Here is an 18,551-nt window from a genome sequence, read left to right as displayed (position 1 = left end):
CATTAGTGGGAAGTGCCAACTGCCAAATTTGAGGGGCTGCAAATTGCAATTGTTTAAAATGAACTTTTTTTTTTGTCTAAAAAGAACTTTCTTTTAACAAGATGATGGCCCTGATGGCTAAATAAGATAATGAGAGTAATTTGAGTAATGATGGCTTTTAGATTTTTTTTATGCTCCAGTTCTAATTGTCTGTGTAAGAAATTAATTGAGATACTTGAGCATTGTGGAGTTAATGATAAAATTCTTAAAACGATAGAATCAAAATGTAAGTGCAAACCTTACTTTTTTTCTCCTTTTTGTAGTAGTTTGATTAGGTTCTTTATATTTTCATTCTTTAAATAGATTGGTGTTGAGTTTTTATTTTTATTTACACCATACGTATTTATTTTTAAAGTATTCTTCTTTTTCGTATTCGTACTAGTAATATTCATTATTATATGATAAAGCTAGATCTAAGTATTTTTTCTTACATAAGATTCAAATCTAACACTTTATTTGAGAAAAAAATAAATGTGTTTAAGTTGAATTAATTGCCTATTAGTAAATTATTGGGCGAATTTTGAAAGAAAGAAAGAAAAAATTAGTAATAATATATGAACAAGCAGACTATTTGAAATTTTGTTTAAAGATTAAATACAATTAAAGTAAGGACAAAGTTTAGATGATAAAATATGGTCATAATTACTATTAAAATACTAATAATTTAATAATATATTAAGTATGTGCATATATATATATATATATATATATATATATATATATATATATATATTATCATAATTTTAAATATTATTTTTTTAATAAGTGATCGTAATTCCATATATAATTTTCTAAATTGTCTCTCAATATAGAGGTGAAAAAAAATTATTGTAGTCCAATAAGATATGTGATATGCTAAAGAAGATGTTATCATTGTTAGGAAATGAGATTTACAGAACGTGTGTATAGAATAGAGAATGATAATGAACTGAATCTTTCTAGAAAAATGAATATACATCAACTCAATGATCTCACTGTTTATAATAAAGGACTCAATTAGCTTGATCCCAAAATAGTGAGTTAACAAACTAACTAACTTCTAACTGACTTTTGAATTACTATTAACATCCCCTCTTAATTCAAAAGTTCAACAACATCCTACTAAACATGAAATTATAGAACACAACTATAAATACAGAATTTTTAAAACAGCATTTACCACATCTCTACATTCATCTTATCTCTTAATGACTTGAACCTTTCAATCTTCAAAAGGTTTAGTCAATATATCAGCAACTTGCAAATCAGTACCACAATGTTGCAGCTTTATCTTCTCTTTACTGACTTGATCTCTTAAGAAATGATACTTAGTTTCTATATGCTTCGATCTACCATGAGAAACTGGATTTTTAGCAAGGTTAATAGCAGACTTGTTGTCCACCATTATCTTAATAGCACCTTTAGTCTTCAACTCCAAGTCCTGAATCAAAGTCTGAATCCACAAGCCTTGACAAGCAGCACTACAGGCTGCTATATACTCAGCCTCGCAGGTTGATAAAGCCATAACATCTTGCTTCTTGGAAGACCATGAGAATGGTGCTTCACCAAGGAAGAACACATAACCCATTGTACTGCGCCTATCCACTCGATCTCCACACCAATCAGAGTCAGAGTATGCTACTAGATGTAGAATACCATCCTCCTTTTGATTTGGCAAGTGAGTTGGAAATAAAACTCCATGATTAAGTGTTCCCTTCAGGTATCTGAGAATTCTCTTGGCTGCAACTAAATGAGATTGCCTAGGAGACTTCATATACCTGTTAACAAGTCTCACACCAAAAGATATTTCAGGCCTGCTATGGCATAAGAACCTCAAACATCCAACCAGCTGCCTAAACATAGTGTTGTCAACCTTTGTCTCCTGCTCACAACTTCCAAGCTTCAAATTTGCTTCCACTGGTGTATCAACAGGATTACACTAAAGCATATTAAACCTTTCTAGAATTTCCAGAATATACTTTCTCTGATGCATCAGAATTTCCTTGTTGTTTTGCTCAAACTCGATACCTAGGAAGTATGACAACTTGCCTAGATCGGTCATTTCAAACTCACTGCTCAAACATCTTTTAATTTCTGCTATTTCAGTGCTACTACTTCCAGTGATGAGTAAATCATCCACATATAAGCATATAAGCAATATTCCACCAGAATCACTTTTCTTCACATACAAGCCATGCTCAATAGAACATTTTCTGAAACCAGTTTTGCTTAAGAATGCATCAATTCTTTTGTTCCAAGCTCTAGGAGCCTGCTTCAAACCATAAAGTGCTTTCTTGAGCTTAAGAACCTTGTCCTCACTCCCTTTAAGCTCAAACCCAGGAGGTTGTGTAATGTAAACCTCTTCTTCCAAAGGCCCATTCAAAAATGCAGACTTAACATCAAGCTGCCAAAGTTTCCATCCTCTCCAACTAGCCAAAGCCACCAATAGCCTTATTGTCTCCATTCTTGCTACAGGAGCAAACACTTCTGAGTAATCTAGTCCCTCATTCTGCATGAAGCCTCTAACAACAAGTTTGGCCTTGTGTCTTGAGATAAAACCATTTGGATTCAGTTTCACTTTGAATACCCACTTCACTGAAATAGGTCTTTTATTTTCTGGAAGCTCTACCAATTCCCAAGTTTCATTTTTCTCAATGGAAACCAGCTCCTCTTTCATAACTTTCCTCCAAGTTTCATTAACTATAGCTTCAACAAAACTAACTGGACTAACATCAGCAAGTAATGTCATGTGGATTAGCTCACCATCATTCCCAATTTCAGAATCCTGGAACAATTCATAGTCATGTAATCTTGTAGGCACTTCAACATGTCTTCTTGGCCTTTCATTCTGAGGTGCATTTGATTCCACAGGTGATGCAAGTGGTAAATTGAGTTCCTCTCCAAGTTCTTCTCCATTATCTAAATCAGGTGCAGTCTGATCTAGATCCAGATCTATCTCAGCCACTGTTTGATCCTGACCTGAACAACAATTATCGGATTTCCAAGCACTATATTCTTCAAACAATACATCTCTGTTGAATTCTACTTTCTTGGTTCTAGGATTATACAACTTGTATGCACCAGTAGAGCTATATCCTATGAAAACCATTGACTCACTCTTATCATCCAGCTTCTTTCTTTTCTGATCAGGAATGTGTTTATGGCATAAACAGCCAAAAACTTTAAGATGCTTAACAGAAGGCTTCTTTCCAGTCCAGATTTCTTCTGGTACTTTTGATCCAAGCTTCTTTGTAGGACACAAATTTAGTACATAAGCTGCTGTCATAACAGCTTCTCCCCAAAATGTATGAGACATGTTCTTGCCTTTCAACATGCTTCTCACCATATTGAGTATAGTCCTATTCCTTCTTTCAGCTATCCCATTGTGTTGTGGTGTATATGGAGCTACAATTTCATGCAATATTCCATTTTCTGTGCAAAAATTTTCCATTTCATGTGAACAGAACTCACCACCTCCATTAGTTCTCAACACCTTGATGTATTTTCCAAATTGTTTTTCAGCCATTGATTTAAACACTTTGAACACAGAGAAAACTTCACTCTTGGCCTTAAGCAAATACACCCATAATTTTCTACTAAATTCATCAATGAAGGATACAAAGTATTTGTTTCCACCCAATGAGACAGTATCAATTGGACCACACACATATGAGTATATAACATCTAACACAACAGTAGATCTTTCAAGAGTATAAGAGCCAAAAGAGTTTCTGGATTGCTTGCTTACCAAACAACTTTCACACACCTTTGAGGGAAGCTTTATTGGAGTCATTCCTGACACCATTCCTTTTGAATTCAGAAGACTCAAACTCTTGAAGTTTAGGTGACCAAATCTGAGATGCCATAACCAAGAGCCATCCTTGTCCACTTTAACTGATAAGCAATGTGATTCTAAAGCATTCACCTTGATTTGAAAGGTTCTGTTTCTAGTGAGGGGAACCTTCAAAATCATTCTTTGATGAGTATCATATACTCCAAGATGACCACTTATCATGTACAGTGAAAACCCTTTTTCAAGCAACTGACCCATGCTGATAAGATTGCTCTTTAACCCAGGAACATAGAGCACCTCTGTAATCACAACATCCTTCCCATCTTCCTTTTTGACATATACATCACCAATTCCTTTTGTTGTAATGTGTCTATCGTCAGCAAATTGAACTCTGCTCTTTTTGCTAAGATCAAGATTGACTAGCCATTCTTTGTGGCCAGTCATGTGATTGGTACATCCTGAATCAATGTACCAAATTCCTGAATTGCTACTCTTTTCTTTTGTCATCATCATAAGAGTGCCTGGTTCTTCGTCTTGATCAAGCTTTTCACTCACAAGATTGGCTTCATTACTGAATTTTCCTCTTGAATCAGCAGGTGCCTTGCACTCACTTGAGAAGTGCCCCAACTTGTTACAATTAAAGCACCTAAGAAATCTTCGATCAACTTTCTTCTTACCTCCTTGCCAATTTTGTGATCCTCCTCTTCTTGAAGAAGATTCAGATTGATCATTTTCCTCATTGTTCTGAGATTGTTTTCCAGAACTTCCATGATTGCTTCTATACTCTCTGGATCTTCCTCTGCCTCGATTGCCTTTTTTACCAGAAATACCACCTCTCTTCCAAGTTTGAGCTTGAAGAGCCTGGTCCTGAGATCTATCACTTTGCCTTTCCAGCATACGGTGTTCATATGCTTCTAATGAACCTTGCAATTCTTCTACTTTTAGAGTTGCAAGATTCTTTGATTCCTCTATCGCCACAACAACATGATCACACTTAGGAATCAGAGTGCGAAGAATCTTTTCAACAATCATTTGATCTGTAACCGTTTCACCAGCAACTTTCATTGAATTTGTCAAGGTGATTACACGATTAAAAAACTCTGCTACCTTTTCAGTCATGTTCATCTGCATCAGCTCATATTGGCGTCTCAGAGTTTGTAATCGCACTTTCTTCCACTGATCGGCACCCTCATTACACTTCTCAAGAATCTTCCAAGCTTCATGTGAGGTCTTTGCTGAAGCAATTTTCTCAAAGTGTGCATTATCTATGCATTGATGAATGAAAAACGAAGCCTTATTATCTTTCTTCTTGTTTTCACGATGCACAGCCCTTTGTGCTTTTGTTGCACCTTCTACAAGTGCAGGATAACCTTCATCAACCACTTCTTGGACTTCTTGATATGCGAATATCACCTTCATCTGGACACTCCACTTGTTCCAGTTTTTGCCGTCAAGAATGGGAAGGTTTGCAGGGAAGTTACCATTGGTTGATCCCATCGTTCTTCAACAATGCTTTTAAGAAGATAATCAAAGCTCTTGATACCAATTTGTTAGGGAATGAGATTTACAGAACGTGTGTATAGAACAGAGAAAGAATAGAGAATGATGATGAACTGAATCTTTCTAGAAAAATGAATATACATCAACTCAATGATCTCGTTGTTTATAACAAAGGACTCAATTAGCTTATCCCAAAATAGTGAGCTAACAAACTAACTAATTTCTAACTGACTTTTGAATTACTATTAACAATCATGCCAAATCTTGACTTGTAGGCTTGTAATTCAGCATGCTATATTAAGTGATTAATAAGAAAATCTTTTAACTTCAAAGAATTATTGGAGTCCCAATGTTTTTTAACAGTTAAATATTTTTTTTCCTTTTTTTCTTCTTCTTTTCTTCTACACTTTAAATTCTGCTGTACAAACTAAGCATAAGAGATAAGTGAATATGAGTGTAATTATTGACTTTCGCGAAAGTTTAATTCGAAATATCACAATATATTAGTATTAACAAGATTATATTTAGTGGAAGTGTGGAACAGGCAAATTAGCAATTCATAAAAAAATGAAATCGTGTAAAAGTGATTTGAATCGCAGTGTATGTTGTCATGTTGACGGTGGCAGAATCGCGGTGTATGTTGTCAAAATTTTGAATATGTTAGGTTTTTCGTGGTTTTCACCGGCCAAATAGTTTGAACTTCCATAAGTTTAGTTCACACTTCACTCTTCTTTGCCTTATTCTTTTCACACTATTCAGAATAAGGTTGACATTGTTTGTGTCTGTGTGTGACTGTGTGGCACTTTGCCTCTTTTTCGTTCTCCAACATAGGTTAAAATTATTTACTTTTAGAAGTTTTGCGCATTGAAAAAGAATATTTTGATTTATGAACTCTTTTAAGAAATCTGTTGACACTTATATCCTTTCAACAATAAATTTTTTCATTTCCATCTTTTAGTTAAGTTACTTTTTGAATGTTTGGGCAAAGACAACAGAAACAATAAGAAAAGAGACATGAAGTAGACACAACACAAAGTTTTTGTATTAATTGTATTCACATTTAATTAATTTTAGGAAGGACTAGGCAAACAACCAGAGATAGAGAAGGAAGCCTGTCTTTGAAGATTGAGACTCAAAGCCTTTGCCTTGCTAGTATACAACTTCTTAACATTGGCACCCTGGTCCTGCATTAACCTAGCCAAGCTTCGTTTGGCGTTGGCCCTGAAGGGACAATTTGAAGCCAAAAACCCATCCACAAGGTGCAAGTAAGCCTCCAAGTCATGACAACATGCCATGTCAGCATCAGGTTTCAAAAATGGCGACATCTTCGTGTCCACGCGGAGCTCCGTTCCAGTGTGGGAGTACTCATCGAAAATGTCAAGTACACCAGCACCAAGCTTGGAGTTTCTAAGTTTCTTCTCTACCTCCTCACTCACCAACATTCCAGGAACCTTAGTTATCACGTCCTGCGAGTTCACGATTCTCAGCACTTTCACATTTTGGGCCGCAAGCTTGTCTCCGAAGGCCCGGTTACCTACTCTGGGCCCACCAAACGAAAAAACAGCCACGGGCGGGACGTCAGTGCTGCACATGCTGACATCATCCGCCACTAGTAGGGCGAGTGCCGCACCTAAGCTATGTCCCGTGATTGTAATGCTTAGTGTTTCCCCTTGGTAGAGTTTCATGAGTCTCTTCACTTCTTCAATTACCGATTCTTTCAAACTAGGCACGTGGCTCCCTCGGGTTTTGTACAGGCTCAAAAACCCACACTCCACTTTGGGCTTTCCTCTACTACTACTACTACTATCTATGTTTATCAACTGAGCCCGCATGTTTTCGACCCATTCCAGACACGTGGCGGTTCCACGAAGAGAGATCACAATGTCCCTCCTCCCCAAACGCACAATCTCTCTTCTGTCGTCGCAGACTGCCACGTACCCAACCCAGCTGGAGCGCTGGCTCATCCACCCCAGATCCGGTGCCACGTCATCAACCCATTTGGGTAACCCGATCGATGACGTGGCATATAGAGACTTTGTGATCCTGTAAGATCTGTCGGGTAAGACCATGTGGCGGGGGAGTGGCGGCTCCTCCGCTGACATGGCGGGGTTGGAGTGGAAGGAGTGGTAGGCGGCCTGCACGAACTCGCCGTAGCGGACGACCTCCCGGCGGAGATTCTCGTCGAGGGGGTCGAGCATGCCTTTCCAGTCGTGGCTGCCGTGGTACTCCCGCCACAGGCTGCCGAGGGTGTTTCGCGGCGAGTACTCGTCGGTCTTGGAGAGGAGGCGCTGGAGGCGGTTGAGGTGGCGCGGCGACATTTCCTCCGTTGCTTTCATGTCCGGCCAGAGACGGGCCAGGTTCAGGCCTTCAAGAACGTTCTTTCCTTTCTTCTCCGTTGTCGTTGTTTTGTTGTTTTGAATTGTAGCGGCTAAGGTCAATTCTTCTTGTTGTTTGGGCTGTGTCGTTGGTGATTGCTTCTGGAGGAGATTGTCAAGGTTAGAGAGGTGCAGGCGGGTGGAATCTGAGACCGATTTTATGGATTGAGGAGAAGACGAGGTTGTTGGGTTCAACGGAGAAGCACGGCATCGGAAACTGGTGCGTCTCGTTTGGAACATGTGGAGGTTGGGTGCTGGTATGGTGGAGCTGATCTGCATCATGGTTAATAAAATTGTTTGTTAATCGGAAGAGAGTAGAAGGGGACAGAGGAGACAGTGTCAATTCCTGAAATGCCCTAAAAAAATTTGGCGGAACTGGAAACTAACTATCATGAGAGGGAACAAGAGGAGTATTTAAGGAGGGGTATTTGTGTTTTTGCCATTGGTTTTGCTCATATATTACGGAAAGAACCTAGGACCCTCGATGTCGCTTTATGGGGATGTGGAAAATAAAGGAGGACAAAAAAAAAAGTAGTTTACTGCTGAGTAAACGGAGTAATGGCCACTTTTTTTTTATTATTATTATTATCTTGGTTCACTTTATCATTATTTTGTTTGAGAAAAAAAAGGGAATATAAAATTTAAAAATAAAATATTACTTTCAATTAAATAATAAAATTTAAATTTCTATATCTTTTTCACCTAAATTTAGTAAATTCGTAAGTTTGAGTTTTTTTTCTGAATTAATTCGTAAGTTTGAGTTAACAGATAATGTATGCATTATGCATTAAATATATAACTTTTCTCATTAAATATAGAATTTAAAACTATAATATAAATACTTAATAAAATTAATTATTTCATCATATTGTATTATTTATTTATATGATATGATATTTATATTATAATATTTTACATTAAAGATATATTTAAATTAAGAATAAATTATATATATATATATATATATATATATATATATATTAACAATGTAAAGATATTTTTTACAGTATTATTTATGTACAAGTAATTTTTCCAATATAAGTAAATATTATAAAAAAATAATGATTGTTTTTTAATATGTTAGTTTATATTTGAATGATAATTTTAATTTTTTTATATACTATTAGTGCATAAGTTATCTTTATAATATTCATATGATGAATGTGTTAAATTTTATAATAATAATTTAATATATAGCATTAAGAATAATGGTGTAAATGTATGCCAATTAAACTCAGAAATTAAACGCTTAAATAAGTGGTTTATGTAAATTTTAACTTCATCCCTCGTTTCACAAGTTAAGTAGAGCCACCCACACAATAATAGATCCCGGATCCTGTCCAGCTAAATCACCCACGGGGCCAATATCGAGATCATGCAGAATCTTAGTCTTTCATTGATCATTGTATAGAAACAAAAAAGGAAAAAGAATATAATAAATGATTCTGATTAATTTTAGCTGTAAAGAAAAACTTAATGGAGAGACACAAGAGGATCATATTAGAAAATTGATCTAAGCCATCGCCTAACGTGCCACTTGCCAACCCAACTTCTATTCATTCCAGCATGGAAACTCTATAACCACTCCAGTTTGCAGAAACCCGTGTCTGAACCATGCATATTTCCCACCACACTACAATAGTCAACCACATTTCAAAACCTAAATGAAGTTGCATGTGTTGCACACAGCTTTATCAAGTTAATATATAAGCACCCTAGCTACCTTAACTTCTGGTATTCGATTTTCAGTAATTACTACTAAATCTACTGCTTTCAATTTTTTTTTCATTGGGTTTATTGTTTTGAATAAAATATCGTTTAACAAAATATAATATATATTTTTTTTCATTTTCATGAGTTAGCTATCAATTGGTTAAATTACAAAACATAAATTGTAAGTATGCAAAATCTGGCCTCCCACAATATAATTTATAATGCGTATTATGATTCTCAATTAGTTAAATTAAGTTAAGTACCTAGATCTATATCTAACTAGACAAAGCTTTTTCATTATTTTATTTATTTAGAGAATCAAATTCAAAATCTTACTTTAAAAAAAAATCAATTTTCTTAATCAGATTTATTAGAGTAGCTCAACTAATCGAGTTCGGTTAAGTACATTTATTTAAGAAGAGTATAAAGTTTTTTCATCATTTTTCACTTATAGGATTAACCTTATTTAAAAGAAACCAATTTTCTTAAATTTTCTACATGTGTGATATTTTAACTATTGTTTGAAATTAATAACAATTTTACAAAAATTAGTAAGAAATATCAAAATATCTCATTTAAACAGAGAAGAAAAATTTTATAAAAATTTAATTTGCTTTAGTTTGAATGCACTTTTTATTAGAAAACATAAAACATAAATGCATAATATATCAAATCTTTTATATTATCATTTAATTAATACTGTGATCACGTATTTTTAAAACTATAAATTTATGATAGTTATGATAACAAAAAATCTTATACTCCAATGTGAACAATGCATCGAGGTTAAATCTTATTAATTTGAGAAAAAGAAAACCTAAGTCTTATTCATAGAATTATAATGTCATTAATCTGTTGATATTTTATCAACTTGATAAGAGTAAATTAAGACCATTAATTAAATTTCGAAAATAAAGCCCATGGTCATGTTCTACAAAGGTCTGCGACCTATGCATAACGTTGTTACTCGGTTTTAGCCTATATTGACTGATTAATTTATCCCTTTGGGAAATTAGATTTCAAAAGAATTATCTTGGAAATACGTGGTTTGAGTTTGACTTTTTATATATCACGCCAACTACTTCAACTGTTGTGAAAAAAAAAATTGTTGTCAACTTCGGGTACGGATCTTTTATTCCTTTCGGAAAAACCAAGACTAATAAAAAATGATACGATATAGATAGTTGTTAAGGTCGTACTTCTATATAAAAATCTATGCGCGGATGTACTCTTCAATTTTTCGCACCCTCTATGGTTGTTAAACTTACGAAATAATATTTTACAAATCACAGTTGTTATAAATATTTTGTGTCCCATGTGTGAAAATTTGAAACTCTTTGAAGTCAAAACATATATGTTAATTACTTGTCCTCTGAAAAACAGACCATCTCAATAAATTGAAACTGTTAAAACTAGGTGACTTTAATTTCCACAAATAATACGTTTTTTTCTACAAAATATATCGTATATCTTTTAGTTCATGGCATATTGCAGACTGCATTGATCGTTCCAAGTTTACGAGCTTTTGGCCTTAAAAGTTTGATCAGAGAATATCTTATTACTTTAAAATATGTTTGAACTTTGAACATAAATAAATAGAGTAGTTCAAGTCAATTTTTGCACCAAAGGCGAATACTTGAAAAGAATTCCTAGTTTGAGACATTTTTGCATTTATCATCTTTATGTAGCTAGGTCGTAGTCTATGTATATTTTTGCTTAGCTCAACCTAGGCCCCGAGTATTACACATTTCTGACGTACGTAATTTTATTACTTGCGTTATAAGTTATTTAATTTGTAGTGAACTAATCAATCAAAACTTTGCTAATAGATACCAATTCAAAAGTTTTAACGAGTCCGTGCCAACTACTTCAAAATGAACCGTTTTTTGAATACATATACAAATAGTCTTTGTTCTTGTTCATATATATAGCTAGGAAATAAAAGGGGCAGGTGCCAGTTTGTAACAACATATATTTTATTTTCTTTGATAACTAATTTTTGCTCAATGGTTCAGTGTAGTGTGTACCTGAACAAGGCTTTGCCTTCAGAAAATGCCGCCATTTGCAGTTGAATTCTAGTCAGATATTGGATATTGCTTTCTTTTCATTTCTTATTCCATTTTTAGTTTCCATAGTCTTTCATTAATTTCGCGGTAATTTCACTCAGAAAGGGTACATATATAACAATTGCGTGAAACATAATCTTATATAAGTAATTGAAATACCATGATTATAAATTTCAATAATACAGTAACGTTTTAAATTAATTACCGTAATCAATAACTAAATTTCCTCAGATTCAACCACCAATTTTATTAATTTACTAATATATATGACAGCTTATCAATAAAATTATCATTAAAATATTACTATTATTAATCATAATTTTTTAAATCACATATATATTTTTCACAAGAAATAATCCTAACCAAAAAGGGAGGGATTTACTTTGAAAAGAAGGGGAAAATTGTTCCCACTAAATTCTTATTTTTTTCTTACATATGTGTATAATTATAAATTACTTTTATAAATAAAAATTTAGTTAAAAAATTAAAATATAAATTACCTCCACTAATGAATATTACCCCTACTAAAATATTAATCAGAGTATAATAAGATTACTATAAATAATAAAATTATTTATTTAAAGTATTTTTATATTCGGAATTCAAAGTCATGATCATCCTTATTGATTAATTGGTGTAGGGTCTTACTTCTTTTAAATAAACATATTGAATCTATCTACAAGTTCCAAGACTCAACCTTCAAAAGAAAAATGTCCCAAGACTCTTCATTGTGGCATTGATCTGTCAATGTTCATGGTTTTCTTTTCTTTTTATTTGTATTTCTTAGTTGTTTTCCATTTTATAATTGTTTCAATAAAACAAATAAACAATCTAATTAAAGGAATAAAAATATTTTTTTTATATCTTCATTATCATTTTAAGATAACATGAATGTTAGATTTTCTTAGTGATACTCTAATACTTTATATAGAATATAATTAATATTTTAAAATACAAAAAAATATTTGTTATTTCTGAGATGTGAGAAAATTAATAATAATAAGATGTAAGAAAATATTTGTTGCGCATGAGTGAACTTATTTACGAGGAAATGTACTTTTTTACGCTGAAGCGAAGGCAGCCTGTGATAACAATAATAAATGTTATAAAAAACAATAGTAATGATAAAATAAAATAAAATAATAATAATAATATTTTTATTCGATACTAATTTCTTTTTTATATATAAAAACAACTTCAATTCAAATAATTTTCTTTTGATTCACTCAATTTCTCTTTAATTAAATAATTTTTATTCTCCTTTTTTTTCATCATATATTCTCTTTCATTTTTTTTACGCAACTAAAGAGGTAAGGATCAACCTTTTGACACATGATTTTATCTGGATTGCTTGTCTCCCAATGCGAACAAAAGTAACATTAAAATATTGTGCGCTTTCCACTAGCAACGTGCCTAATGCTGATTGTAACTCCCACCATCTCACATTCCATTTCGGAATACTCGTGTAACGGCCATGCTCAACTTTGTTCCTCCTCTTATCATGAAATTTCTCTGTTTCTTTTATTTTATATATTTTTAAAACTTTTTTTATCTATTTAAAATATTATGAAAGTATTTTAATCATACACAATTCTTAATACTCTACAACCTTTCCTCTCTTTGTCTATAAAATTTTGTAAAATTTTACAAATTTTTGCTTTTTTTAATATTTACATAATCTTCCCTATATAGGAGGTTAGTGTAATGTATAAGAAGATGTGAGTATAAATCTTTAAAAAAATTAATATATTTATTTTTTTAAATTAAAACCCCTCTAAAAGAAATTAAGGAAGAGTTAGTGTTGAAATAGATAAAAAGCAATATCACAAAATCTCTGAGATAAATAATATAATTTACTCTTACGGTAGAGAATGACAGTATTTTTAATTCAATGAAAATGTTTTCAAGATTTTTTCTTCAACATTTCTTAATCTCTTATGTCTTCCAATTTATCATTTTCATAATTATTTTTAAATTTAATTTCAATGTTTTTTCAAAGAAATTATTAGTAATTAAAAATAACATTGTATTACAATATAATTTATATATTAATAAACAATTATTTATTATAAATTTAAATATTACAATATAAATTATATATTTAAAAATATTTAGTGAATAATTCCGCGTTAGGTGAACCAAGGAAAACAATGCTCCACATCTCTTTCCCTTTTACATGTTTCCCCACTCAATGCAAAAATGTGACTTTGGGAAAGTTGATAGTACTACTACCACACTACAATTCATAGTAGCTCATGTTACAAGTAGCCCCACAAAATGCGACTCGCATGCATTAGTCCACAACGCGATCATGGCTGAAGAATAGCATTAACATTTACTACCAAACAATTCATAATATATTCAAGCAATGCCCAAAAGGCAAAAACCATGTCAAAATCACAAATTAGCATCGCGTAAAGCTTACACCCCCAATATTACCATTTACGACAATGCTATTTTCGTATCTTATCTCATCTCATGTTTGCCACGTGAAAATAGTTTTGAAGTTTGAATTAAAAGAAAAAGTGAAATAAAAGAAAACTTTACAATTTAACTTTTTAAAGTTAACATCTTTTCTCTCTCTTTTGTTTTTTTTTAATTGAACAAAAGAAAATATATCACTATTAATATTTTCTTTCCCTTTTTTATCTCTTCCATTCAGTACAATAAAGCAATATACACAGTAGCATAAACAATAATAAACAGATTTTATTTGTAAGTACATGATTATGTATGCATTATTTCACACGTGTTGTATTTTTTAAAAAAAGTTATTATGGATACTTTTTATTTATATTTTATTCAAAATTAATTTATTTACATGTTGTATCATTTTCATTACTACTATATTCTACTAAATATTTTTAGTTTTATTTTTAATTTAAAAATACTCAGACAAATATTTGTTGTACACATGCCCACAGATTTCCACCATAAACCAGCTTTGTCTCCGAATTCAATTCTTGTGACCTGTGTGAGTCACGAGCCGTACAATTCTTGACCACATAGATATTCTGTTTTATATAATAAATGCTGTTCGTGTATCAACGAATATATATGATGGAATTTATGATCAATACGATGGAATTTAAGATCAATACGACGCATAGTATGAATCCGACAATGACAAAAATTTTGGAAGAAGAAGAAGAAAAATACAAAAAAAAATGTGGCAGCATCATTTAATAATATAAATATACATTTTTTTATATAAATTTCAGTTAATTTTGAAATATCTTATTAATATATTTAAAAATTAACGCGGAATACGAGTAGGATTTGGATCAACAACTGCATGGTTGCGGCTTGTACGTACATATATGTATTTCATTATCTTTTTATTTTAGGTTGTGATGCAGTGCTCTCATTATATACAGCATCTCTGATGTAATCACTTTTTAATTTGCTCGATGTATTCTCCTATGCATCTTTTGTTGGCTTTACAAAAACAAAAATCTGATTCCTTCATCTATAAGTTTGGTATCGTCTAAAATTGAAAATTAACACCACATAAGGACACTAAAAAATGGAGTAATATTTATTGAAAGGAAAAAGATAAATTTTAATCAATGTTATTAGGACATTGATCAAGGAACTAAAATAAAAATAAATTATTAGAATATACAAAATTGTATTCTACGTGATATTTTTTATGCTCTCATATGATTTTTATATTAAAATATTTTTTCATTTTAATTTCTTAATCAATGTTCTATTAGTAATATCCAAGAGAAAATTACATATTTTTTTATTAAATTGACAACATCCGGTTGAGTTTGTGGAGAAGAATGTGAGTTTGATTTCCATAAATATAAAGATTAATAATTTAAACTCACAATTTTTCTCATTCTCTTGAACTCTTTAATTATTAAGTTAATTTTATAACCTTAAATTATTTTTTTTAGTAGTACTGACTGTTTTTGTTTTGTTTTGGTACAAACACTTTCTTTCAAATTAATTAGTAATCTAATCACTGCTAACCTAACATTTTTCTCATACTTTTCAACAATATGAAAGCAAAATATTTTTCAATAGTTATAAGTTATTATTGTTGAGTAGCATAATTTATTTTTATTTGACAGAATTTTATAGAAGATAATTAATATGACTAGCTTTTTTATCATATATATGGGAAACACATACTTACTTTGGAAGAAAAAAATTGGTGCAGGCTTTGGGTGGAGTGTGACTCCAAAGTGGATGTTGATGCTTTTGTTGACATGATTTGGTTCCTTGGAATTGTCTATATTCTTATGAAGATATAATTTTGGTTTTTTTTTTTTTGTACATATCAGGGAAGAAAATATTTGTGCCAACTTCCTTGCTAATCATGCATGGGGTTGCCTCTTGGACATGGTGTTTTTTTTTTGGACTCTGCTCCAAGTTTTTTTATGGACAAGTACTTTCACAATAGATTGTTGATGCTTTTGTTGATCCTGATTTGGTTCCTAGGAATTGTCTATATTCTTGTAAAGATATAATTTTGCTTTTTGCACATTTTTAGAGAAAGAAACACTTGTGCCAACCTCCTTGCAAATTATGAGACTGCCTCTCGGACATTTTTGTGTGTGTGTGTGTGAGAGACTGCTCCAAGTTTTGTTATGGACGAGCAGTACTTTTGCAATAGATTGTTGATGCATGCTTTTGTTGATCCTGATTTGGTTCCTTGGAACTGTCTAAATTCATGTTCCGAGTCATACTTGTATACTACTCATGCTAGTGCTCTATGCTCCCCGTGTTAACACTTGATACTTTCCTAACTAGTATTACTTCAACTTCTCACTTTCAAGGAAACAACTTTAAGTTGGCTCTTCTGTTTTGTTTCTTGCACGTAGTTCAACGTTATTTCTCATCTCATTATATGTTTACTTTTTTTCAGAAAGAAATACTCTTTTAAAGGTGATTCTTTCATCAAAATTTGAATGACATTTATATTAACAAAATAAATTCTGAAAGGTAAAGTTTGCAGTACTCAAATACTCAATTTTATAAAATCTACTTAATTATAAGATAAAATTATTTTTTACTTTATTTATATATATATATATATATATATATATATATATATATATATATATATTATTTTGATCTAATCACTGATTCATATAAGATCTCTAACATAAATTAACTTCAACATATATATTCACATCGATATTATGATCCCAATTAGCTCAATTGCCACCTAAACTAAATCTATCACAAGTTCTGACGTGTTAGCTCTATCAGCACAGTTTTGCCTCTCAATTTGTCATTGTTTAAACGATAGAAAGTAGAAACTTCTTCTTCCTTATTATTTTAAAATATATTATAAAATTCACTAAAGAGTATACCATATGAATCACATTATAGAAGTGAAAGTCGAAAAAAGTGTGACCTACGTACATTTCGGCGTTTATTTGAGTATTAGATTCGATTTTTAATTTTTTTAATATTATTTCTCTCTTGAGAAAGAGTGACCACCGACCATTACGTAAACGTGGAAAACGCGCGAAAGCGACCATAAACACGCAGGGGCTCTGAACAGTGAACACGGTTCTGAATTCTCAATGTTGAATAAAATACTAAATCGATGATAGAATTTTTTAATATAAGATTAATCATTTATTTGTTATATTCAGTTTTTATTATTTATTTATTCATTCTTTATTTTTATCTATTCACTTTAATTAATATATATATATATCTATATATATATATATATATATATATATATATATATATTCCTGAATTCACGTGTTTTTTTTTTACCTTTTCAATGGTATAACAATAACACTTTGTCAAAAAAATAGTATAACAATAACATATTAGAAGAATTAAATAAATAATGTTAACTGTTGATAAGAAATTAAAAATAATGGTTGATATTCTAACACAAATTAATGTATTTTGTTATACGTGTGTATTAATCATTAATATATACGTAATATTATCGTAAACATACTCATAAAATAAATCTTGGATAACATATATAAGGAGCCTGGGAATTTTTTGTAATTGTAAAAAAAATGAAAATCATAAATTTAAGTCATACAATGAATTGATGATTAAGATTATAAGTAGTAGTAAATTAATAATTAGCTAAATTGTAATTTTGCCCCTTAATTTTTGAATTGCATTTAGTACTCCTTTTTTCAAAAATAAGTAATTTATTGAGTGTTTAAAGTCAAATTTTGATTTTGATGTGACATTGAGATATAACTTATATGGATGGCTAATATGATATTTATATGAAAAAAATTAAATAAAGTAAAAAATAAAAATATCTTAATAAAAATTAAACTCATGATCCTTTATTCATAAACAAAACAATAAACACTAAAACATTTCTTTGTTTAGTTAATACATTAATATTATTTTTTATATATATTATTAATAAAGAATTTTTTTTCAAATTATCAAAAATTATAAATTAAAAAATATTTAACATATAAATATTTTTAATTCTATTTATATTATTTTATATGTTTTTATTTTGAATATTTAAATTTTTTTATCTTTATCTTAATAATTTATAATTAGATTTCATAAATTAATACATAAATTATTTATATGTTTTTTTAAATTGATTTTAATATAAAGATAATTTTTACTATAATTATTTACATAAAATTACTCATAGACAAGGTGATAAAATACTTGCTTTATTTGGTACTATAATAACATTGCTTTTTTTATCATTAGTCAAAATTTATTAATTTTTTCAAATTATCAAAATTGAATAGAAATATTTTTAATTTTACTTAAATAATTAGAGAAAAAACAATTTTTATATTAAATCAATTTAAAAAATGTAAGTAAATAATTTACATATTAGTTTATGAAATTTAAATATAAATTGGTAAAATAAAAATATCTAAAATATTCCAAAAAAAACTTATAAAGTGATATAAAATAAAATTAAAAATATTAGATATTTTTTAATTTATAAATTTTGATCATTTTAAAAAATTAATAACTCTTTACTATACATAGAAAATAATTTTAATGTATTAATTAAACAAAAATGTATTGTAATGACTTATTATTTTGTCTATGAACAAAAAGCTATGAGTTTAATTCCTATTAAATCACTTTTTATTTTTTATT

General features: G+C 30.6%; 1 protein-coding gene across 1 annotated transcript; it reads right to left on the bottom strand.

Moving 5' to 3' along the window:
* Window positions 1-6,331: 6,331 nt before the first annotated feature.
* On the bottom strand, window positions 6,332-8,077 carry LOC100819591 (phospholipase A1-Ibeta2, chloroplastic). The gene has a single exon (XM_003549891.5). The coding sequence runs from the start codon at window positions 7,966-7,968 to the stop codon at window positions 6,382-6,384; it is 1,587 nt and encodes a 528-aa protein (XP_003549939.1). The 5' UTR covers window positions 7,969-8,077; the 3' UTR covers window positions 6,332-6,381.
* Window positions 8,078-18,551: the final 10,474 nt, after the last annotated feature.

The sequence above is a fragment of the Glycine max genome, chromosome 17 (genome assembly GCF_000004515.6).
Source record: "Glycine max cultivar Williams 82 chromosome 17, Glycine_max_v4.0, whole genome shotgun sequence".
NCBI classification, from domain to species: Eukaryota; Viridiplantae; Streptophyta; class Magnoliopsida; order Fabales; family Fabaceae; genus Glycine; species Glycine max.
The sequence above is the reverse complement of the archived record's forward strand: the minus strand, read 5'-3'. Positions and strand labels throughout refer to the sequence as shown.